Source organism: Aquila chrysaetos, chromosome 17 (assembly GCF_900496995.4).
Source record: "Aquila chrysaetos chrysaetos chromosome 17, bAquChr1.4, whole genome shotgun sequence".
NCBI classification, from domain to species: domain Eukaryota; kingdom Metazoa; phylum Chordata; class Aves; order Accipitriformes; family Accipitridae; genus Aquila; species Aquila chrysaetos.
Window position 1 is genome coordinate 2,472,561 of NC_044020.1, and position 23,469 is coordinate 2,496,029.

Sequence of the window (23,469 nt, forward strand, 5' to 3'; positions counted from 1 at the left end):
TGAAAGCGGGAGGACGAGCAGCAAAGCCACCCCCGCAACTCCTTCCGTGCCCCCCACCCCGCTTTTCCTCCCTGCCTGTCGCTGAGGCTCTCCGAATCTACCCCAAATCTGCGGCCGAGCGCTCTTGCCCTGTGCCCCGGAGAGGTCCCCTTCCTCCCGCTCCCCCACCGCCGGCAGAGCTCCTCCGAGCAGGGCGGCCGGGCCAAGCGCAGAGCAGCAGCACCCGCGCACAGTTGCACGGGGACCGCAAACTCCCGGTTCACAGGCTTGGGTGCTGCCTGCTCTCTGCAGATCTGCAGCAGGGCTCAGCTTTTTTTTCTTTTTTTTTTTTTTTGTGTGTGTGTCTAAAAACATCCCCCTCACACCATCACCGCCTTTGCTGCTGGCTCTATGAGATGGAAACCTCGCCTTATCTCTGGCTACCTGCAGCTGGGACTTTCCTCCTTCTGCACTAAGAGCGAGCAGAGGTTGCTGTTGGCCAGGTTACACGGCTGGCAAAGGAACTAGCACACAAGCCCAGATGGGAAGTGGTCAGCTTTGTGGGCAGATGAGAAGCAGCAGAGGAAAAAGAGGTGGAAGGGCCACTCCACCTGTGCCCCAAAGCCTGAGGAGCAATAATTTGGGGGCTGCTGTGCTCTCGGCTCCTTGGTGGCAGGGGCGAGCCTCCAGTGAGTACATAGCAAACCAGTGCTGGCAGCTGTTTTCAAGCAGAGACCGGCCGAGGGAGCACAGTTCTCCCTGCCCGAAAACACCAGATTGCTCTAAATCTGTGGCCGAGCACATCTGATCCCCCAGCTGCAATCCCCGGGGGTGCTCCTAACATGCATTGTGGTTGCTGAAAGCAGGCAAGGGCTTCAAGCACCTATTGCAAAGACACAGAAAAGCCCCACCAAACCCTTGCTGGCCGCATTAGGTGGTGGCCAAGCTGCGGTCTCTTTCCTCCCATGCAACATCAGAGCCCTGCTCCCAGTGCTGGCGCTGCTGCTTGCCAGAGCAGATCCACCTCTTTGCACCCCTGCAATGAAACTGCCCCGCGGAGCTGCTTCTTCCGAGAGGCAGCCCCTGGCAAAGCTGCAAACAAAAAAAAGCAGCTCAAGCCCTGCTCCCCGTGGGCTGTGGGGCACTGACCCCTGCCCGCTGTCTCTTCCCAGGGAAGGAGGGAAGCAGGCAGCGCCCAGCTCACAGCCTGGAAGTGACTCTGCTCTCAAACAGGAATTGAGAGTAGCTGGGGGACTTCCACCATCCCCTCTCCCTGCTCACGGGAGTGGGGAAATCATCATGACAAGGCCCCGGGGTGAGCGGGGGATGAATTACAAGGATTGCAGGGGCAGGATTTGAGATGGAAAAGAGCCCTTGCAGGGTGGAAACAGCTCCTCGGGGGGCAGGGAAGGTGAGGGGAAAATACATGCCTTAGGTCAAAAGGCAGAGGGACCGGATCAGGAAAGAACTCTTTATTTCCCTTAAATACAGCAGATTCTTCGCGCCGGGCGTTTCATTTTAAATCTTTTTGTTTGTTTTCTTCCATTTACAGAATTTTGCACTGAAAATATATACAAGTCTGTTCAAGAACCAAACAAGATCTGCAAAGAAAAAACCCCTACAAAACCCTGAAAAGAGACCAGAAAGGGAAGTAAGACACAGCAGAACACCAGCATAAAGACCTTGCTTCCCCCTCTCCTCTACTGCTCGCTGCGCCCAGCTCCAAGACACCTCACCTTCTCCGTCCCCAAGCCAAGAGCGCGAGGCACCCCGCTTGCTGCCTCCTACCTCTGGTGAGCCGAAGCAGGTCCGCAGCCTGCCCCTGCTTTTAAGATCAGGCTCTCTTAAAACCAGCTTAGGGACGGGAAGCGGCTCCCGTGGTCGCAAGTCCCATGGGGATGGGGTTTCCTAGGGAATGTGCCACCCCCGCGTCTCCTCCGTGCCTGCAGATCCCCGCTCTTGTGTCACAGTGATCAGGCGGCTGGGGCGAGCCCCCTCCCTGCCGCAGGGAGCCAGGGCTGCCCACGCCTGTGGGCAAGGGTGCGCAAGGCACAGCTATACCCCCCCCCCCCTCCCCGTACCCCCCCAGTGCAGAGCTTAGTGGTGCCCCCCCCAGTGATGGGCTGGACTCCAGTCTCTCCTCGACTCCTATAGCCCCTCACGGCGAGAAGACACTGAAGAGCTGAGAAAGCCCCCTGCCCCACCACGCTCTCCAGCCCACTCTGGGGGAGGAAGACCATGTGCTGCTTCCTCTCCCTGTCGGGCAGGAGGCTGTGGAGAGACTCAGCGCCCCCCCCCGCCCCCAGCACACCCCTCTCGGGGCTGGCAGGCGGGACAAAAATCTGGCAGCGGTCCCTAAAGCTTGCTGTGGTAGATAAAGCAGGTGGGAAGGGTGTGGGCTTCCTCGCTGCGGGGGGGTTCAGTGCCCAGGAGCTCCAGCTGAAGGGGGCGGGAGGGCACAGAGCCCTTCCCAGCACCAGGGGTCCCACGCCAGGGCCCACCTCCCACCAACAGCTCTCTAAGCAGCTGGAAGGAGGGAGATAGGAGATCACTCCCCCTGACCCCCCCCAAAGCAAGGGCAGTTGCCTGCTCTCTGGTGCTGGAGAGACATCTGTCCAGCCTTGCTCCACACCAGCTCCAGTGTGATCCCACCACACAGGGAACCACTGGGGCCCAGCTCCAAGGAGGGGGCAAGGGGGACAAGAGGGAGCACCACAGAGCACAAAGCAGCTGAAGGGCTGGGAAGCACGGAGGGGACAGACAAGGAAAAGGATCTTCCTTCGCTAGGCCCTGCCCCAGGCTGAGGCTGTTAAATCTCCCCAATCCTCGTTCCCCACTGCACCTAGAGGCGGAAAGCAGGGTTAGAAGAGAAGCTGGACAGACCGGGGAGGGAGTGTCGCCTTCGGAAGAGCAGGGAAGGCAACTGTTCACCCACACGAAGCTTTCCACTCCACTCCTAGTCTTGTGGGATGAACATCTCCTGGCATCTCTGCTCTCCTCCTTGAGGAACGCTCCCTCCGGCCCTCGCCCGGCCACCTGGAGAATAGAGCGTGAGCGGCAGCCCCCCACCCGCCCTCCCCATCTCCTCAGGCTGCTCCAGCCCCGCAGGGCCGGCTTCCCGAGGACTCTGCAGTGTAGTGCCTGCAATGTGTGGCCCTAGAGGTTTCCCCAGGACTCCGGTGGGGGGAACTGGTCCACATCCCCCATTTCATTGTAGGTTTGCTCTCCCATGGTGAAGGTCAGTTTGTACCGTAGCCTCACTTTCTCCTGCAGACGGGGGACAAAGGATAAGCAGTCAGAAGGGTGGGGAAGAAAGGCATGAGGCACAAACCATTCAGGTCTCTAGGAAGCTGCAGAGAGCAGAGGGAATAAAGACAAGGTAGGCAGGCTTTGCCCAGGCAGCAAGACCAGCCTCTGCTCATGCCCCAGGGACGGTGCCGTTACCTTCTGTGGGTTAGCGAGCAGCAGGACTTGTGTGATGGCACTGGGGTGGACAATGGGGTTGAACGCCGGCAGCTCCGTGCCTGAGGGAGGCTGTAGCTTCACCTTCATCACCTAGGGAGAGAGACAAGAACACCGCACATTCCTGAGGGGGACTTGGCAGCCAGAGACCTTGCTCCCGTATTTAGAGACCCTCCACTGTCTACCCAAAGAGAAAAAACATTGTGCTGGTTCCTGCTAATCTGAAGGCAACACAACTCGCTCTGAGTCCCACAGAGCTCCCTCCACCCACCCTGCCTTTCCTGCAAAGACAGAATCACACTTCAGCCCAGTCTGGGGACCTCAGCCCCAGCAACCACCTTACCTTGGGGACGGCAGACTGAAAGACAATGTTGCGGATGGGCTGCGGGGCCGTGCTAAGCATAGAAATCACCACCACAAGCACATCGGGCCTTTCGGGCAGGGCATCCTTAGCAAAGTGGAAAAGGACACGGAAGCCGTGCTGGTCATACACCGTCACAGGGAGGATGCTGCCTGTGGGAAAGGCAGGGACAGGCAGCAGTCAGACAGGAGGGAATTGGCCCTGCAGCAACCTTTCCCCACCACCCAAACTCCATACAAGTGACAGAGACGCCACTCCTCCTCAACCTCCACAAAATCCAACAAGCAAAAAGTTTCCTCACATTCTTCCCTTCCATGTGTGCACGGTTTGTTCCCCCCAAGCTTGCCCCCCCTCTTTCGCCCTGGCTCACTGGGTTTGATTGACTCCAGAGGCACAGTGATGTTGGCCAGCGAGATCTCCTGGGGCAGCGCGGTGGCAGGAGGCCGTGGTGGGACTGCAGTACTTCCTGCTGGTGCGGTGGCAGCTTTTGGAAGCACAGCAGGGGCAGACAGCTCCGAGGTCAGGGGCAGCGTGGGGTTAGGGGAAACACTCTGAAGCACGGGCAGAGCGCTGGGATTGTGGGCCGTGGTGCCAGAGCTGCTCCTGTTCTGGAGATCCCTCAGGGTGAGCCGCGGGGGTGGCTGCTGCTTCTCCCTGTAGGGAGAGAGAGAGCAAGGAGTGGAACAGGGCACTGAAATGTCGTGTGCAGCACCCCAGAAATGGAAACGATGGGGAGAGATGCGAGATTGCACTATCCCTGCTTACCATCGCACTTGTTGAGACTCTGGAGGCAAAGACTGTTGCAGCAGAGTCTTGCCCAGGAGGTCCAGGTCATCCAGGCCACTGGTGAAAGGAGAAGGTTTTGGGGAGGATGCGCCAGCTTCTGCTTTGACTGGTGGCGTTGCCGTGATAGGGGCGATACTGAGCTCGGTGCTATCTGATGACTGTAAAAAAGAGTGCACAGGAGAGTCCCTCAAGCAGGGTTGCATATCAGCACCAACCATCAGATGTGGGATGTTTCCCTACCTGCTCCATTTGTTGCTTTCACCACCCTCCCCACCCTCTGCCCTGGCTCCCAGCACGTTACCTGGAAGCTGTTCCAGCCACTGCTGTCACCAGCCTGGGCAGGATGCGGTGCTGGGTCATTCAGGCCTGCCAGGGGTAAAAGCAAACATGAAGCTTAGCTACCAAGTGGGTAAGAGCATTAAACGGGGCCCAAATAACACACAGAAGCAGCAAGGCAGAACCACCAATGTGGTCTCCATCTCTGGCCCCCATCCTTGCATGGGGGAGAGCTGGGAGGGCGATAGTGTTTTTTCTGCCCGGAGATCCTCATTTACAGTCTAGTTCTCACTGCAATTGGCAGAGTAGTGAATACTACTGGGCTGACAAGCCCGACTGACCACGTTGTCTACTTCATGCTGTTGTACTCAAAGCACCTATCTTAGGAAACAAGACACTTTGTTGGGAAAAGCATGACTCTACAGCTTTCTAGGATTGGCACCTCACAAGATTTCCATGTCAACAGTTCTGGAAGTCCAATGCATCTGTTGTCTGCTCGTGACTTCAACTGCAAGGAGTAAAGATGAAGTGCTGGGGGTGATCCAACCTTGTGATCCCATCTGGGGATGGCCATTGCGTCACTGTTGATTTACCTGCCAGGTCAGTTTTCCCAGAGCAAATCAGAGGGCACATCCCTGCAGGCTCTCTCTGACTAGCCAGGAAAACCGCATGGGACTGAAGTTCAGAATCATAGCAGAGTCTTTCCCTCCTTCTGCCTCACACTAAGTGAAGGACACCTCTTGGTCTTTCATTATTCACCTCTCCCAGAGCTCTCCCTTATTCGTGTTCCTGCCACAAGGAGAACATCCATGCAGATTGTCCAGAGTCAAGGAGAGAATAAAGAGCTTTTGCTCTGGATTTCTCACCTAAAGACATGAGTTCATCATCCAGCAAGGAGACAGAGCCAGCTTGGTCAGGCACAGGGACTGCTGAGCCACCTGAAAGGGTGGGCAAGGCTGGGTAGGAAGGGCCTGTTCCTGGAAGATCCAGGCCTGACAGATCCAGAAGTGCTGAGGTGCTGCCTGCAAAGAAGGAACAAGCTGAAACAGAAACCCTTATCCAGTGTGCTGAGGCCAGTTCCCATCCTTCCTCACACCCAAGAGAGGGAACTCCCCCTCTGTTCTCCCTTCCAATTCCCTCTCTTCATGCATCAGTCATCTCTACAAGCCATTTCCTGATCTCACCAGCCCCAGTCTGACCTCCTGCAGGTTTCACCTTTCCACTTCTCTCAATCTTCTCTTACATTGCAATTACATACTGCAGGAAACCAGCAATAGGGTCCCTCTGCTTGACCTTCCCGTCCCCATTCCCCAAGTCTCCTCACCTCGAAGGGGACCAGCCACCGTCTCCCCATTGATCTCTTCTCCCCGTACAAGCTGCTTGTAGAGATTGATCACCTGTGTCAGATTGTCATTGGCTTGCAGGATCTCTGCTGCAACGGAAGAGGTGGGAAGTAAGTTTGAAAATTGCGAAGAAACAAAGAGAGTGACTTTTATACCCCAACTCTGTCTATTCCTTCAAAGCAAGGCCCAAGGAGCTGCTAACAGCCCGCTGCAGATAGCGCTTTCGCAATTGTGGCTGCAGACTGCACCAGGGTACCGTGACACCTCCATGTCAGTCTCGGCCGGACAAGCTTAAGCATCATTCCTACAGTGAAGCGGAGGAAGCCTGTAACACTGCTGATTGCCCCTGCTTAGTGCCAAGGCATAGACTAACTAACCTACAGCGAGCAGTCACCCCAAACAGAGCGGTAAATGCTGATAGATGCCATGCCACAGGCAGCTCAAGCACAGGCTCCCTGAAAGAAGATGGAGGGAGGACAGAATGAGAAAGGCCAGATACGCCTACCCAGAGCTTCATCATTGTCTTCTGTGTCACTGGCGAGCCGGAAAAGCATGGGTCTCATGCGCTCGCAGCGCTGATACAGCTCCTGGGGGAGAGAAGAAAGGGGTGCTGAGGCAAGCAGCAGGATGCTCAGCTGGGGGTACAAAACAGGGAAGAGGAACTTGGGGGGGATAAGGGTCACCCATCTCTGCTAAGCCCAGGGAGGATGCTAGGATGGCCTTTCCTCACCTTCATTAGGTCCTCGTTGCTTTCCGTTGTCTCCCCCTTGCTGTAGCTTGTCACCATCTCTGTTAGCAGCCTCACATTGTTGTTCACCTCCTCAATGGCATTCACCCTCTTGGAGATCTTCTCCATGCGCTTCTGGTCCTGGAGGGGAAGCACATAGGGAAGGATGTTCTTGCTCTTGTCTGCAACTTGGAGAGGAGGAAGGCTGGGCCAGCCAACACACCAACACCCTGGACTAAGGCACAGCAGTGCTGCCCTCAAAACAGCTCCCACTCCAGTGGAAAACTCCAGATCATCTCTGGGCCAGCACTTGCCAAACAGGGATGGAATTGCTGCAGATCTAGTGCTGCAGCAGGGCTTGGGCCACAGAAAGCGCCCACAGCCATTCCTTCAAGTAGCCAAGGGATGGCAGAAATCACACAAGGACTCTTTAGCAGCTGCTGCTGCAAAATTTTGGGCAGAAGCTCCATATGTCTGCATGAGGACAGAGACCCACTGCTCCCTTAGTGCCAAGCATTGCCACCCAGACCATGACCCCTCAGCTCCACCTCCTGAACCATCTCCTTGATGAGCTTGTTGGCAGCCCGGAGGTCCTCAGGATGCGAACTTTTCAGGAGACGAGCCAGTATCTGCAAAACAGAAGTCATCTCTGAGCCCAAGCTGATGGGTGGCAGCCAGAGTCAATCGTGCAACACTAGAGCCAGTAGAGTTACTACCCCTGCCCCAAACCCGTATCTGGCAGAGACAGCAGACAATGCCAGCCGTTTGAAAGCCCAGCCACAAGAGCTTGTGGGCCATCAGAGACCAGGGAGAGAAGTAGTACAACCGGTCTTCCTTTTCCCTTTGTGGTTCTGGTTATGTAAGATAGGTCTTTCCCTGAAGATCCCCTGCATTCAAAACCTGCTCCTCCCTGCCTGTTACGCACCATGGAGACCCTGGAGCACAGTAGCACTAGTACCGAGAACGACAGAAAGCCTGGTTTTCGCAGGAATTATCATGGGATTGTAATGGACTCCTACTTGGACCTCTTCACACGCCTCTTTGCAGGTGCAACTGGTGAAAAGGGAGAGCTCCCACTTTCTCTCCCCCTCCACAGACAGTGAACAGTGCCACTGGCCACCTACAAATCCTCATTTGCACACTGTGACCCATGGAGGCAAAATAAATCCCCTGCAGCAAATTGGGATCACACCTCTGCTGCAGAACTAGACCCAGAGGAGCCTAATACTTGCTTAAATGTATCAGCACTGATAATGCAGGGGTTTGCCTGAGTGGTGACACAATTCTGATGGAAAGGCAATATAGGATGGGTCCAGGAGGGTATAAGTAGTTGGGCAATAAGCAGATTGCAGTGCTGGGGGTGGGGAAGAGATAACAGCAGCAGCAGCTGGGGCTGGGATTTAAACCTCATGGCCTAGAACTCAGAATCCTGGAGACCGCACAGCAGCAAACCTCCCAGAACCTGCTGGGCTAATGTCAGCACTTCACCCTTTGCACCATCCTGCAGCTAAGTGCTCCAAAGGTCAGACCCACATGCCCCATCTCTGGCTGTTTCCTTCGTCACGATTTTGGAGCGGGCCCTCAGCATTCCTGTGATGCATTTTCTGAAGGAGAGCATGTGGAGCAGGGGGGTGAGTCTTTCTGGATCTCTACCTCAAGGGGATAGGAGATCCTGAAGCCGGGAAGATGTTGCCCACTGTCCCTCTCCTTGCACGGAGCCCTTACCTTGGATTTCTCTTCATCATCAAAGATGATGTTCTTGGGCCGAGGGGGAGGCGGTGGAAAAGGAGCATCGTCAGGCAGTTTTGGGTCGCACTTCACAATCCCTGCAGTAGACACCAACGGAGAGGTCAGGAGGACTCGCCCCACTGGGGGATGGGGCTGCCACCTAGGTCCTTCCTTCCCTAATGGCCCACCAAACCCAGCTGGAACTGAGGGAGTGTGGGTTTGCTCCCGCTACCCATGATCCTGGATTGTGTTTTCATGGAAGAACAGCCCTCCACTCCCCATAAATATCCTTTCTTAGAAAAACCCAGCATCAACTGCCAAAGCACTCACAACCCTTCAGTCCCAGACCTTTCCAGTGCCCCATCTCCTGTAGGAGCAAGCAGATGTCCCCTCCAACCCATCAAGAAAGTCAGACCACCAGCAACTCCCTCTGGCCAGCTAGGAGCCCCAAGGCACCCGCTCTTGCACCTGCCCCTGGTGCTGAGCCACACTGATGGATGTGCTGCGTCTGGGCACAGGAAAGGGAGAGTCTGTTTCGGATTCTACCCGGACAAAAAACGGGGAAGGGCAAACCGTCCGTGCCCCTTCCCCTTTCAGACCACTGCCTCTCACCTTGTTTCTTCAGCATCTGGTAGGCTTCCGAGATCTTCACCTCGTGAGGCAGCCCTAACGTCCAGCTGTACATCAGCTCCAGGATCTTTGACTTCACTTTTTCTGGTGTCCGGCTGCCAAGATACTAGAATAAGAGAGAAGTGGTGGCTTGAAGCTGATCTGAGCCGTTGCAAGCCTGGCCTGTTCCTCTCCTCCCCTCCCCCAGGAGAAGTGAGACCGTTCCCAACGGCACAAGGAGGAGGAAAGAGGAAGCAAGCAGGAAAGCTCACGAGGCCCTTGCAACACGTTCTATGCTGTGCTTGGTTTCCACCACAGGAAACACAAGAGGTGAGTGAAGCACTGCACCAGCAGCCCCTCAGCGACACGCAGGGACAGGTGGAAAGGCTCAGGCAGGTCTCTGTCACTTTGTGAAGGAAAGGGTACTCCAAACAGGACCTGCTCGGCACAGCAGCCCTTCAGGAACAGGGGGACAGCAGAGCTGGGAGAGGGGAAGGACTGTGGGTAACGGTCCCTGGGGCAGGGCCCAGCCCTCTCTCTCTCTCAGGGGCACTCTCCAAAGCCTGGCACCCTTTAGAACTAGTTGAGCTCCAGATGACCAGCACCCAGCAGCGAGATGTCCAAACATTACAGCTCTCCCCCTGTCATGCAATCATCCTTCACCCTTCTCCCCTCGGTCTGCTGGGGGCACTGGTGGTAGAAACAGCACATGTGCCACCGGAGGCCAGTGGCTTAAGGTACAGGACATTCTCTAGGGCGCCTAGCAAGGACTTTAGGATGCCACTGTCACTGTCCCTGGCTCTTTGTCGACACAGATTACAAGCTGTGACTGGCAGACGAAGGTTTTCCTTAGTCATATTTAGTCTGTGTTCCCTTAACTCTATAGTTGCTGGTGTTAACTGCCTTGATTGAATAGGAGAGCACGCACAGCTTGTTGTGCTGCAGGACCAGCAGCATCAGCAGAGGAGCAGGTAACGACTTGGTGCTTCAGATGGACTCGCCAGAGCACCACTGACCAGGCCTGGGCTTGCCCTCTGAGAGTGTCTCAACCAGGCTGGGACACCCCAGAGAGACGTGGTCACGATGTCAAAGCCGGGGGAGGTTCCTGAGCACATGCAGCGCAGACAGAGCCCAACAGAGATGCAGGGAAGGTGACTCCAGGCACGCACATGAGCTCAGTAGTCTCACAAGCGCTGGTTGCATCATGTCTAGCTGGCCCTCAGCTTCCTGCATCAAGAATCAGCTTGGAGCAGAGGGGTGAAAGCTCACCTTCACCAGGGAACAAGGACTAAATCTCCTACTATCACTGTCCTGTTTCCTCCACATCCCAGGGGGTGCCTGACCTTTCTGCTCAGCCACCACTTCTTCCCAAAGCCCTCCTGCCACCAGGCTTCAGTCCCCTCCAGCACGATGCTCTGAGACCCACCTTGGGTGACACCACTTTGATGAGCTCATTGAGGAAGCGGAACTTGCCCACCTCATCGTGGAAGCGTTTGCCGCAGCTCTTCATGCAGGACTCCAGCACCTGGGGAGAGGGGCGAGGTGAGCCCCAGCATGGGGTCAGCAGCAGGTTCAGGAGCCAGCTCCCTCCTGCTCCACCCTGGCCAGGCACGGAACCTACGGCTATCCTCACAGCAGCGCGGAGGGACACCCCCTTGCCCTCCCAGGTGGCCAAGCACCCTCCCAAAGGGAAAGCAAGAAGATATTCCTCTTTGGGGTCAGTCTTTGCAAAGGTGGCTCAACAGCCCATGGAAAGGGATCCCCTTAGAGAGCTCACAAACACCGGGGTTTCACAGCGTGGATCCACAACACCATTAAGAATCATAGAATCATTCAGGTTGGAAAAGACCTTTAAGATCACTGAGTCCAACCATTAACCTAATACTGCCAAGTCCACCACAACAAAGCACAAAAAGCTTCCTATCAACTTCAACAGGTTCTGATCCTTCCTAGCAAAAGACCTTTCCTACCAGTCATCCCTCCTCTCTTGTGGAACGACCTTCAGCCCCTCTCCCACCCAAGGGCCCAGGTGCTTCAGGGCTTTCTCAGAGGGAATTCAAAGCTTCCCATACTTCTTCAGTCAAACTGGAGCAACTCCACACCCTGGCCCTCCATCTAGTTCTACCAGCCTGCAGATGCCCTTACCGTGAGGGCCTGGATAGCTTCCCATTCCTGCGGAGACTGGATCTTGTGGGCAAGAAGTCGGGTAGCAAGCGGAGGACTGGAAGGAGCGAGGGGGGAAAAAAAAAAAAAAAAACTAGCCCGTTATTGCTGAAAAGCCTGGTACCTGTGTTTCTGTCTAGGAGTCCAGGGTTGAAAAGCACATTGCAAGTTTAAGGCACTGATAAGGCACCGAGACACCTCAAAACCCTGGGGGAACCTTCTGTTAGCGGACCAGGACCCCCCACCCACCCCCACTTTGAGGAGCTTCGTGCCTATTCAGCTCCTGGGACAACCCCACTGAATTTTACCGGGTGAGGAATCATAACCTAGGCTGCGACCTAGAGCAGCCTGGGGAAAGGACGAAGCACTTACCCCTCTAGCTCCTTATTGAGCTGCTCACAGAAAGCATTGATACCATCCCAGTCCAGGTCCTTGTTCAGGGGGTTTGTCGCTTTGTCTGCAGGTGGGAGAAACAGACAGTGAGAAAAATCTCCCCAGGCTCCCACCCTGTAGAGGCGAGAGTCAATATCGCTCCCGTTCCCTCCCTGCCAACTCCACCAGGTGCATCGTCGGAGGACGGCGCGTCGGGAAAAACACGCTCGCGTCCACTCGCACCTTCCCGTAGAAACCCGGCGCACAAACCCCCTCACCGCCACCGGCGCACGTTGACCCACCATCTCCGCTGCGATGGGCGCCCTGCCGACGCTCTCCCTGCCCTGCCATCAGCTCCAGGGTCTCCACCCTCAGACCCCAGCCGACCCCACGACCACCCACCCCTCACGCCGGGCCCCAACACCCCCATTTGCGCCAAGCCAACCCCCCTCCAGGCCCACCCTGACACCTTGCTACCTGCGACCCCCAGACCCTCTCCGTGACGGTCCCCCACCCCTTCCCTCACACCCCACTGCCCTCCCCTCCCCCAAATACCAGCACCCCCTCCCCACTGCCTGCCCCCCCCCCCCCCCCTCCCCGGTGTCGGCCGGGGCCCGCCAGCGGCGCGGCCGGGCCGTGTCGTGTCAGAAGCGGTTCCAGCGGCACTCACTGATGCACGCCTCCAACGTTTCGGGCTCCATGGCGGAGGGTCCCGCCCGCCCACCGGTTTACCTCAGCGGGGTAACAGGGCTCCGCCGCCCACCCGCCCGGCCCGGTACCGCCGAGCCATGGAGAAAGGACCGAACCGTCTAGAGCGCCTCTCCGACGGTCTTACCATAAAGCACCGGAAGTTGGGAGGCACAGAGCGCCGCCCCGCTCCCAGCGCGCCCCCTGCCGAAGCGCACCTCCAAGGCACCATAGAGTTCAGCGCGCAGAGTCGGGGGGGGGGGGAGCAAGGCGCAGGATGGGGAAGGAAGCGGAAAGGCTCCAGGAGAAGGACGGAGAAAGCAAGTAAGAGCAAGCGCAGGCCAGGAGCGCCGGAAACCGACCGCCGGACGGAAACAAGCCGACCTCCCTTCCCGGAAGAACCCTGGTACTGGCAGGTGAGGCCACTTCCGGTAGAGAGAGCGGGCACTTCCGCCTGGCGGGGGAGCCGCGTGTCCTTTCAAAGGACACGAGCCCGCCGGCGCATGCGCGCTGCGCGGCCGCCCGGCCCTGAGGGGAATGGCGGGGCCCCGGTCCCTCACCTTAAGGCCTTGGCGGCTGTGCGGGTGGCCTCTCGGAGGGGCTGGGTGCTTTAGGAGACATTATAAATGCTAGTAAGCGAGCCGCCATGCCCTGGTGGGAGTCATCTTTAGGTAGCTGCCGGTCCTCCCCTGGCAGGCCTTCCCCCACCCGGCTGAGCAGCTGGGGGGAGGTTGGCGAAGGCCTGGAAATAACTGAGGGGTTTAGAAACATAAACTCCATTTGTCCTCTTTCTCCTTGCAGCTCTGGTAATCCAGGCCAGCCTTAACTGTATCGCTTAATACCGCTCGTTTTCTCTGTGCCCCGGTGGTCTTGGAGGGAACTGTGTCCCTGTGGTGATTTATTGCTTTTGTTGTTTTTAAGTAATGCCGGTGAAAGGTGCTAACTCGACGACCTTTGGTGAGCACAGGCCTCTACCTCTTTGAAGAGTCTGCGGTGTACCGCATCAGCGCTGCTGCTCGAAGTTGCCCGCTGGGGCTGGCCCTGCTGGAGCCTCGGCCATAGGAGTGCGAGTACGATACAGCCTGTTCAGCCTTAAAGCCTCTGATCCTGGAGACAGACATCTGAGTCAGAGCGGTCCTGCGTTGGGTTACTCATTTACAGTGCTAATCCCGCAGATGGCAGGCAAGGGAGCTGCCCTGATGTCACGCCTAATGTCTTTTCCTTATGGCTAGCCATTGTTTTGGGGGGGGAATTTTTGGCCATTAAAAAGTACTTTTAGGTGCTTGAATGTAGTTCTTTTTTTAACTGTCACTGCCTTGCATCACAAAGCCTTTTTTTTTAAGTGCCTTTCATAGAAAATTGCCACATCCTTCCCTCTGCTGTGTTTAGGCACGTTTTACATGAGTTATTTTAATCTTATGAGTCAGCCTTGCCTGTCACTACTACCTCTTTGATTTTTCTGAGAATCCTTAAGTCATCTTTAGGAGACTGAGGCCTAGATACTGCTCTTCTAGGTCATGTACAATCTGCGTAGAAGGCATACTTCTCTCCCACCCACAAAGCCGTGCCTCTGAAGGAGTGGTTTTGCAGTCTGGTGTTTCACAGCCCCCTTTTGTTCAGGTTTTGATCCCTTGGAGTCTCAAGGTTGTTTATTTTTCTCCTTCTGGCAACACCCAGTGGTTAGCAAGTCTAGGATGAATGGAAGGCTGCGCCTCTTTTCAGCTGGTTGCAAACAATGGCGAGTGAACTCATGCATAACAGTTGTGTCAGCAGCGGCCTTTGAGACTTTGCTTTTATTTCTCTTCGATTCAGGAGTCTCTTTTCCCTTTGGTTACACCCGCTTTCCATCTAAGAGGACCCTAAGTGCAACAAAAAAAGAGATCTGAGTCTGAATTTTGCTCCCTATAACAGTGGCTAGATGATGCGTGAGGAAAAACCTTTCTCCTGTCCCTCGATTTATTTTTACCAACAGCTGGAGTCCCAAACTAGGTTTGGATGGAGTGAGATGCTCCATGTTGTAATTAACACCGCTCCAGAATGAAAGTACTGGAACTATAATTAGCTCCTAGCCAGTTGCGGAGGAAAGTGATTACGTGCAAGCTGGAGGCCTGGGTAGTTGGCGTGAAAGCTTGTGCAGGCGGAGGGGTGCGGGATCCCGGGTTTGGCAGGCCCTGCAGCAGGCTGTCCCGCAGAGGGCAGCAGCAGGCAGGGCTGAGCTCCTGCCTGATCAACCTGGGCTTAGCAAATGCTCTTGCTGCCTGTACAGTCGAGGTGAATCGCAAAACAGGCAAAGTCTCCCTCAGCCGGGAAGGGAAGGCGGCCTCGCAGGAGTGGCCGGGTCGCCTGGGAGAGGGGTTTTCCACCCACCAGGTCATCTTCAGCCAGCCAGAACCGCCCTGTCACCCTCGCTCTGTCCCAGCTTTTGTTTGGTTTCTCTGCCTTGTGTGTTTACATGAACCCTGCAATGTTTTTCAGATGCGCTTGTGTGCGGCAGCGAGAGCTTTCCTGCGCTTCCTGCTGGGTCGTCGGCTCTGGCCTGTGATGCGAGGTTCCCTTTCCCCGTCACATTCCTCTTTCCTTGGCAAGGCATTCTGCCAAGGCATACCTTTCACTTTCCTGAAGCTCGGTACTGCAGTCTTTTGTTCCCTTTTCTTGTTTTCCCGCTCCGGCTGACTGCAGCAGCCAGTTCCTGGGATTTTGGCTCAGTTTTACCTCTGCCACTTTCTGTTGGAACAGGACTGGCAGCACCTCTCCTGACATCACCTCGGACCATGCACCTCTTACGCAATCCTTTGGATTTGCAGCCCTGCTATTCCCTGACCTTGGCTAATCTTTCTTTTGCAATGCTCGTAAGCACCTTTCCCAGCAGAGGGTTGCAATTAGAGAGGCAAGTATAGAATTGCATACTTCTCTAGAGGGAGAGCAGGTTTGAGCTCCTTTAATCTAATAGGAAATGTCTCCTTCCCTTTTATATGCAGCACTTTCTTGTGGTATGCAGTCATCCACCAGGATTGCTCCCTTCCATTTCTTTCAGCGTTTCCCTTTTCGCTGTAGGAAGACCTGTCCCCGGTGATCAAAGACATCCTTCTACAACTACGGGAGCAGAATGAGGAAACAGGATGCTGGATAAGGGATCAGAAAACCTGCTGGCTACATCTCTGCAATTAAGTATGTCTCGGAGCAAGACTCAAGGAAATACACAGCTATGCTCGCTGCCTCAGTTTCCCTGGTTGTTAGCATGGGGGTAATTGCACTTGGTTCCTTTGAGGAATTGCCTTGACCTCTGTATACTAAATTTCCTTTGCACGTTGGTTCTGTCATTAGAGCAACTGGCTCGGCGAGACAAGCGAGAGAAGCAAATACCAGAGTTAGGGGTGAGCTGTGCAGCTTGCTGCTCCTTGTGTTCGAGCCCTCCTTCCAGACTGGGCAACTCAAGGGGTGTCTTGATCCCTCGACCGAGTGGCCGGCAGTGCCCTCCTGGCCAGTGTAGGAAGTGGCAGTGCCTCTTTACCCCCTGGGGAAGGCTCACCTGGATTTGCTGTTGCCGATAGCTTCTTCCCAAGAGAGTCCGGGGCAGTCAGGGAATGCTCTGAGAACATGGGAATGCTCTTGCTGCTGAGGAACAGTATTGGCAGCAGGCAGAGATGAAAGAAAACTGGCAGGACAGAAGCCCTAGTCATAGCCGTGGCTTAGGGGGCTGGTGGGTTATATATCTGGGTAAGCCAAAAACAAAACAGGGAGAGAAAGACCTGCCAGGTTAGAGAGAGCAGCTTAAATTTATGGGGCTGAAGTGAGCATTGAAGGCCCCGAGCCCGCAAGAGGGAGCCTTGATGAAGTCATTCACTGCACCACTGATGAGATCAGCTCCAGACTGGAACAGATCCGCTACTGATACAGTGTGCTTGGGATTCAGGTGTCATGAGAGGCACTTGAAAAGGTGAACAGATTCACCCATTCTTGCTCTAGCCCTGACTTGCTGTGTTATCGCTAGCAGATGGAAGGGATGTCATTAGAAAGCACAAGCATTGGGGAAAAAATGGTTTAAGAGCCTGGATTTTGCTGAGATACAGTTTGGCTCTAAAGAACAGCAGGAGGGAGAAGGAGAAAAATCCTATTGCAAATGCATTTTTCATGGGCACCCAAGCATGATCTGAGCAGAGATCAGTGACACAAAACTAGGCATCCTGGAGCAAATCAGGGAGCCCAGCTGCGGCAAATCCCCAAGCCTGGATGATGAATACATCCCTGCATTGCGGCGACAACGAAGTGTGACTTAGTGAAGCATTTGCTGGGGATGTTTAGCGTAGCAGCAGCCCGGGGAGCTCAGAGATGCAGCCATGTGCAGCCTCTCTTTTACAACGCGGCACAGGGAGGAGGCATTCTCGCTGCAGGGTGCCCCAGCGCCGAATGCACGTGCTCTCGGCTGTGCAGCTGGCTCAGGTTTGGCAGCTGGTGAGCTTGAATAGATGGGTTTTGGCCCGGGCTTGAAAATCCCCCCATTGCCAACGATCCTGCTTTGGCTGCAGCTGCCTCAGGTTCCCTAGGAAACTTCGGCTCTGGCTTAAGTCCGGACTGTGAAACGACAGGAGGAGGCAGTCCGGCAGCTCTCTGCCTCCAGCCTGGCTGCTTGGCCTCTGCCGCTTGGCACTGCAGCCAGCTTCAGCCCCGCTTTTGGCTGCGGCGAGGAGCAGCAGGGTGGAGTGAACCCAGTGCCGGGGCATGGTGGACGTGGGGTTAGGAATAAAAAGAAAACTGTGACCCAGGAGGAGGACGGAGGCGCAGAGTCTGCGTACGCAGATTTCCCGAGGGTGGACCTGGCCTTTCGTAGGCTCCTTTCTGGTTCCTCTGGCTTCGTCTGTCTTAGTAAACGCAACAGGAGCAGGGCCAGGCCCGAGCGCTGCCTCGGGATGATGGCTGGTGCCATGCAGTTGTTAGCAGCCTCCCTGGCGTGGTTTTGGGCTGTGCCAGTTAGCAGTGCCTCAGTGTCCCTGGTGCGGTTTTGGGCTGTGCCAGTTAGCAGTGCCTCAGTGTCCAGGCACGGCTGGGGGACAGGGTGGGCTGGGGACTGTTCCCAACAGAGCCTTGGTGTCGCCAAACATTTAACCCCATGGATGGGAGCTGTGACCTGCTCCTTGCATTTAGGGCCAAGAGCGAAACAGCTACACCCTGCAAGCCCAGGTCCCTCTGAAGGCAGGGTTTTGAAGTGCAGTCCCCTGCAGCCTGCATATTTACCCCCTAATCTTCCACTTTTTCCCTCTCTGAAGATGGGAAATGTCACGCAACAGGTCATAGGTGAGTGTGTGGGATGGGAGTGCATGCACCAGACTGAAACTGGGAAACGCTCTGTCTGCTGGGCACGGCTCAACCCAGGGTTGTGACTCAGTATCCTACACCCCGTGTTGTGGATCTTTGGCCACATTTGACCTCCTGCCTTGTGGGGTGGGAGAGATGCTATGAGGAAACGTTGCCTGAGCGCATGAGGTCATGGGGGTGTGGGGACCAGCTGCTGGATGCAGGGGACCATTCCGGTCTGGGTGCACAGACATGTTGAATTTGCCCCGGGCAAGCAGAACAAGGAGCCCGTCATGTTGCCCACGGAGCACATGATTCTGCAAGGGCTTCCCATGCACGCACAACTCTGTCCTGTTTCCCCCGCCACCCCAAACTACATCAGGTTTGGGAACTCACTCAGAGAGCAGAATGGGGGCAGAGCTTGTGTATCCTCCATTTAATGTGCTTGCTGACAGACAAGTCCCCCAGCCAGGAGAAGGATCAGGCGCACACCTCCGGATGCATCCGAACAGCCTCTGCCTTGTCTCTGCCTGGAGGGGCTGTGTTCAAGTGGCACGCTGCTGTTCCCTTCAGCCCAGTGGGCATTTCGAAGGCAGTGTCCACCACGTTGCACCTTTGCCGTCCCTGATTTGCAGCCCAAATCCCCCTCCTCTGTCCAGAAGAAGGAGATGCTCCCAGCAGAGGCTGCTCCTCTTTCCACCTCTCTCCTCGCACAGAGTAGCTTTACATCTTGAGTAGCTTGCCTCCCTGTAGCGACACTCTGGCTGAATTTCAGGAGGAGGATGCGTGCTGGGAGTCGGTGGGGTTAAAAGCAAAAGTGTCCCAGTGTGGCTTAAGAGTGGGCTATGAGACCTCTTCCCTCCAGCCATTCTCTAGCTGCTGTGCTTGCTGGTGTCCAGAGCAGGCACTAGGCACTCTTGAGCTCATCCTGAGCTGGGTCCCTGGAGAGCTGCATCTATGCCGGAGTTCTTTCAGGAAAGATTCCCACCCCTTTCCTAATGAGACCGAGTGAGTAATAGAGATGTTCCTCAGGGACGGTGTTGTAAGGAGTGCTACGTGCATGTTCAGGACTGGAGAGCAGGTCTTCACTAGCTTTTCCCTGCTGTTGTGCAGCAGACGTTGATGCGTGTCCTATCTTGACAGAAGAGATAAGCTATCTGCGTGGGGATGGGAACTTGCCTGGCAGTTGCAGCCATCGGTCCTCCTCGCATTGTTCTTATCAGATCTCCTGGCTTGGCAAGTCCATTTGTTGCATGGTGAATGGCAACATGTTTGGGGCTATTCAGCCTGGGATATGATAAGATTTGTCTGGTGTGAGTCGTGTTCAAAGCATTTAGTTTGTAATACCCTTTTCCCCTCTCGGGAACAAGCGTTCTCCATCCAGGAATCTGACTGCAATTAAAACCGGGTTTCTGCTTTGCTGCTGGGGGACTCTCGCGGGGAGCAGTGCGAAGAAACCTGGGGGCAGCCAGAGAGACACAGCCAGGTTCTGGCCCGGGTGTGTTGCCAGTGGTGGGGAAAATGAGGACAGCAGGAAGAGGCACAAACTGGAGGGAAGGGAAAGAGAGCCAGAGAGAACAAGCAGCCTAGCACGACGGCTGGGAATGCAAAATAAACATCCACTGTGGTCAAGTGAGGGCTTATGTACGACTGCCTAAGTGGAATGGGTCAGAAACAGGAGTAGAGGCTCACAGGAGCAGTCCGGAGGAGGGACAGGATGCCCATATGGGACTGGTCAGCAAAACAGGGTGTCCTCAAATGCACAGGGTGTCCCTTACTGCCCAGTATAGTGCTGGAAAGGGAGATGAGGTGTCCCAGCAGTGCAAAGCAGCTGCAAGCAGCTGCTGCCTTGTTCCCTGTGGTACTGTGTGGAGATGAAACATCTCTGGGCAGTGCCATGACCCAGCAGGCTCAGGTGCTGGCTTCGAAAGCTCCTTGACCTGGTGGCAACTCTAAGCAAGGCTGTGGCTGTAGCTTCTCACCGGGAAGCAGGGAAAAAGTAATTTAGCACTCCTCGTGCCAGTGAGAGTTGGGACCTCCTCTGCACTTTGGTTGTCCTTAGAGCTCCTGCAGCAGGTCAGGCTCAGCTCTTTTCCCTGTGGCTTGCTCTGAAGGTCCATGGGTTCATGTATTTCTCGTGCCCTTCCCTCTGGAAGGCGGGGAGGAGAGGAACAGGGAGTCGGTTGTGTGGGCCTGGTCTTTTCTTAGGTCTCCTTCAAATGCTTGCAGTTCCTTCTTTAGATGCCCATTTCCCGCACTGAGTCAGTCATTTCGGGATTTGGATTCCCTTTTTTTTGGCAGCTTTTCTCTCCCATTTCCATCTGGTTTGGTTTTTACCGTTTCATTTTGCAGGGCCATCAAGGGAGTTTGTTCAAGCTGATTTTGGAGCAACAGATAGTTTTGACTTGACAACCCCTTCCTCTGCAGACCTCAGCCATGGCCTTAGATCCAGGGTGGATCGCCCCTTCAGACCCTCTCAAAGCGGATGGGTGGTAAGGTGGCTTGCTGCTTCCCGGCGGGGATGAAGGATACTTGGCTTTAATGACATAAGCATGGGAGAACAGACCTTTTGTTTTTGCTCCCCTTCTTTCCAGCCCATGAGCTGTTAATTCTTGTGGCTTTTCAAAACTTGCTATTTCTCCCTTAGCATTTCTTTCTCCTTTTTATTTTTTTTTCCAGTGGATGAGCCACCCTTGGCATCGTGCCTTGTGCGTGTGACTCAGACGGTTTCTGCTTGTCTGAAGGATTCCTGCAAGTCCTCAGAGTTGTCCAACCCGCCCGGGCTCAGCGCTGGAGCCCGTGAGAAACACGCTCAAAGTGAGTCACGCAGTGCCAGCAGCCTTGTTCTCCCTGTGCGGGATGGACTGCTGCGCGCGGGGACTCGACAGTCACTCTCGCTGCGTGCCCTTGCTGTCCTGTGGGGTTGAATCCGGGATGGCTGCTCGGAGCTCAATGGAGGGAGGTCCCCACGGACCTTTTGTGTATGGTGCAACGCTGCGTTTCTTTTTTGCTTATTCGAGTTCCAGCCAGCTGGCCTCACACTGTCTTTGTTGTGGGAAATGGTCCCCTTGAAGTCAGGGGAGTTGGGCTTGGGGCATCTCGGAAGTCCCCTGGCTTCCACTGTTGGAAGGCATCCGTTCATTTTGAATGCCTCTGGTTTTTGGACTTAATCGGACCCACCCAAGGGCTAATTTTTTTCAGAGGCACCGTATGCCTCAGCACCTCCTACTGATAGTAGCTGGTGTGGTGAGAGATCAGCATCTCTGATACTCGAGCTGCATTAGCCAAGGGAGCCCAGATTCTTTTTAGCTTCTCGGACAGGTTTGCAAAGCTGGATTTTTTTTAATTTTTTTTTTTTTTTTTTAAATCTGTCGATGGGAGCTTTAAGATGAGACTCTAAATAAGAAGAGGTTTTTTTGGATGTGAACTTGGGTATCTGTGACTCAATTTCCTCATGTGCAAGATGAGGGGGTGGCCATCTTCCTTACTTAATGGTAAGATAAAGGTGTTGGAGATCTTACTGTTTTGGTGCAAGATGCAAGTGGAGCGTAAGACCTCAGGAAGCTGATCCTTTGTGGAGAGCTCTTTGGAAGATCCTTTTCCCATTAAGCTAATAATATCTCATCTGGCAAGCTGGGTAAAGCTGGAAGATCCCAGAAGTCCAGGAGAGGGGGAAGCCATGAGCCTTCTATGCATCTTCTCTTTGCCAGTAGGGAAGCTTTCAACAAAAGTGCATTTTTATCTCCAGGCGTGTTTTTGAAAGCCTTTCCCACAACCCACATTCCTGGCATGCCCCCACGAGGGAAAGAATTAGAGAAATGAAGGCTGGAAACGGAACTGGGTGGCATGTAATCAGTCCTCTGACCTCCCTTCCCCACGCTCTGCCAGTTCAGTTCCTTCTCCTGCCCCTCGGGCAAGCTGAGGACCCCTAAGACATGACTCATCTGGCTGCTTGGGTTGATGAAATGGCCCTGATGCCTTATGAGCCAGCTCCCATGCACATGAACTACCTTCCTCCGTGCTCTGTGCACAACTCATAGCACACAAAATTGTTGCCACAGACTTCAGAGCTGCCTGAGAGAGATGTCCTCTGCAAAGGTATAAGGACATAACTTGGCCCTGCGGATGGAAACCATCCATCAGAACGCGTTTGAGCTCCCCATGGAGATGGGAGATGTCAGTCACTGTGGCACCAGCGCCTTTCTGGTAGGGTAGGGAGAGAGATGGAGTCTGAGGCTACACCCTTCCCCTGTGCTCTTGATCTGCTCCACTGCTTGGTGCAGGTTCCCTCCATTGCTGCCCCTAGCCCTGAAGAAAGGTGTTTTTTTTCCACATTTTAGCTCTTCAGCTAGCTTTATCCTTCCTCCTCCTTATTCCCCACATCCTAAGGAGGAGAAATTGTACCCTACAGATGAAGGAGGGTGATGCTGGTGGAGAGCCTACCGGAGGCCGATGGCCTCTAATCCCTTGTGCCCACGTTCAGAGCATGGATGCTACTTCCATACTTCCCACAGGGGCTCCGCATGACGCACTGTCAGGGAGCTGGGGCATGAGGGGTGGCAGGGGATTCACCTCCAGTCCTTTGTTCCTTCCCATTTTAGTTGATCCGAATGCAGAGACTTCAACGCCTTCCCTAGAGGAGCCGTCCTGCCCTGGTTAACATCTTAGGCAGGAGGTTAGTGCTCATGGACACTAGTTCCCTTGCGCTCATCATTGACTTGGTTTCTCCTGCATCTCCTGGACAATCCTCTCCTGTACACACCCTCCAGATCCACAGACCTGCTTATCCAGTCTCCTGCTTACCTCAGTGTTTGGCTGAGGTAAGTACATTTTGTTCTCTTGGTCCTCCTCCTTTAGGAAGCTGGCTGGCTTTCAGAGCTTGGGGATGGGTTGGGTGAAGGTTGCAGCACTATCTGCTGAGAGGCAAACCAACACCTCTTGATTAAAGGGGAAACCAGTCCTGCCAAACCTATCTGGGAATTTCTGTGACTGACAGGTGGAGGACTGAGCATCTCCATCAGGAGGTGGTAGAAGCCTCTTCTCAGTTGTGTCCTGAGCGCTGGCCTCTGAAAATCCAGGGCTCAGCTTCTTGAAACCCACCCCACAGCCCTCTAAGGCAGGGGGCATTCCCCCCTAGGCTTCATAAAAGGGGGAAACCAAGGCAGAAATGTGGCTTAATCGCAGCTCCTGGGAGGAACCGCAACCAGGGCCCAGATGAGATCAGAGAACACGGTTTAAATCAGGTCACTGCTTGATATTTATTGTGTGGAGTTTTTCTTTTTTCTTTACTCCCGCACTGAAATCCTTCCCCAGAGGCTATTCAAGGAAATAAATAGCCAGTGGAAAGGGACAATAGCTTGCTGTGGAGTACAAATTATATGAAGCAGTAGGAAATAATAGCAGAGTGAGCAGCTGCTACTCCGAGAAAGAATGCATGGTCAGTCTCTCCAGCTCCCTTTGCCTTGAGCAGACACTGATGCCCGGTCCACAGCACAGGCTCCCTGGTGCCTTGAGTGCAAAATAAGACAGGCGCCTTTTCCCCTCTGCAGCATCCTCCTCCAGTGCAGCTTCTTTGGTGTCTTAATTAGCACCGAGCTGAAACCGCAGCCTTCTGTGAGGGTGCTAAGGGGATCTCTTGCCTCTTCTTCCAGAGCTTGGTTTGATCTGGGGGCAGCGGCCCATGC

General features: G+C 54.8%; 1 protein-coding gene and 1 non-coding gene across 4 annotated transcripts; one reads left to right on the forward strand and one right to left on the reverse strand.

The window, feature by feature from the left end:
• Positions 1-1,436: 1,436 nt before the first annotated feature.
• GGA1 (golgi associated, gamma adaptin ear containing, ARF binding protein 1) lies at positions 1,437-12,748 on the reverse strand. 3 transcript variants are annotated; one of them, XM_030040774.2, is made up of 17 exons: positions 12,642-12,748; positions 11,807-11,891; positions 11,417-11,492; positions 10,698-10,796; positions 9,275-9,398; positions 8,660-8,760; positions 7,483-7,563; positions 6,938-7,075; positions 6,713-6,794; positions 6,189-6,296; positions 5,731-5,886; positions 4,890-4,954; positions 4,568-4,746; positions 4,173-4,456; positions 3,785-3,954; positions 3,424-3,534; positions 1,437-3,246 (listed from the first exon to the last, which is right to left on the reverse strand). In XM_030040774.2, exons 4-17 carry the CDS (start codon positions 10,779-10,781, stop codon positions 3,136-3,138), a joined length of 1,794 nt encoding a protein of 597 aa, XP_029896634.1. In that variant the 5' UTR covers positions 10,782-10,796; positions 11,417-11,492; positions 11,807-11,891; positions 12,642-12,748; the 3' UTR covers positions 1,437-3,135. The 3 variants fall into 3 exon arrangements, with proteins under 3 accessions (XP_029896634.1, XP_029896632.1, XP_029896633.1); XM_030040772.1 differs by lacking the exon at positions 12,642-12,748 and adding an exon at positions 12,477-12,635; XM_030040773.1 differs by lacking the exons at positions 10,698-10,796; positions 11,417-11,492; positions 12,642-12,748 and adding an exon at positions 12,477-12,630.
• LOC115352496 lies at positions 12,709-21,451 on the forward strand. The gene is made up of 4 exons (XR_005930784.1): positions 12,709-12,909; positions 15,548-15,737; positions 20,138-20,277; positions 20,465-21,451. It is a non-coding gene; the product is annotated as an uncharacterized LOC115352496 (transcript).
• The last annotated feature ends 2,018 nt before the right edge of the window (positions 21,452-23,469 follow it).

Bases quoted from the DNA above. Each gene is read 5' to 3' on its own strand.
- GGA1 (XM_030040772.1), bottom strand. From the start codon at position 12,507: ATGGAGCCCGAAACGTTGGAGGCGTGCATCA. The intron at 11,892-12,476 runs GTGAGTGCCGCT...TCCCACCTGCAG, and splicing joins AACGTTGGAGGCGTGCATCA to ACAAAGCGACAAACCCCCTG. The intron at 8,761-9,274 runs GTGAGAGGCAGT...TGTCTACTGCAG, and splicing joins CCAGATGCTGAAGAAACAAG to GGATTGTGAAGTGCGACCCA.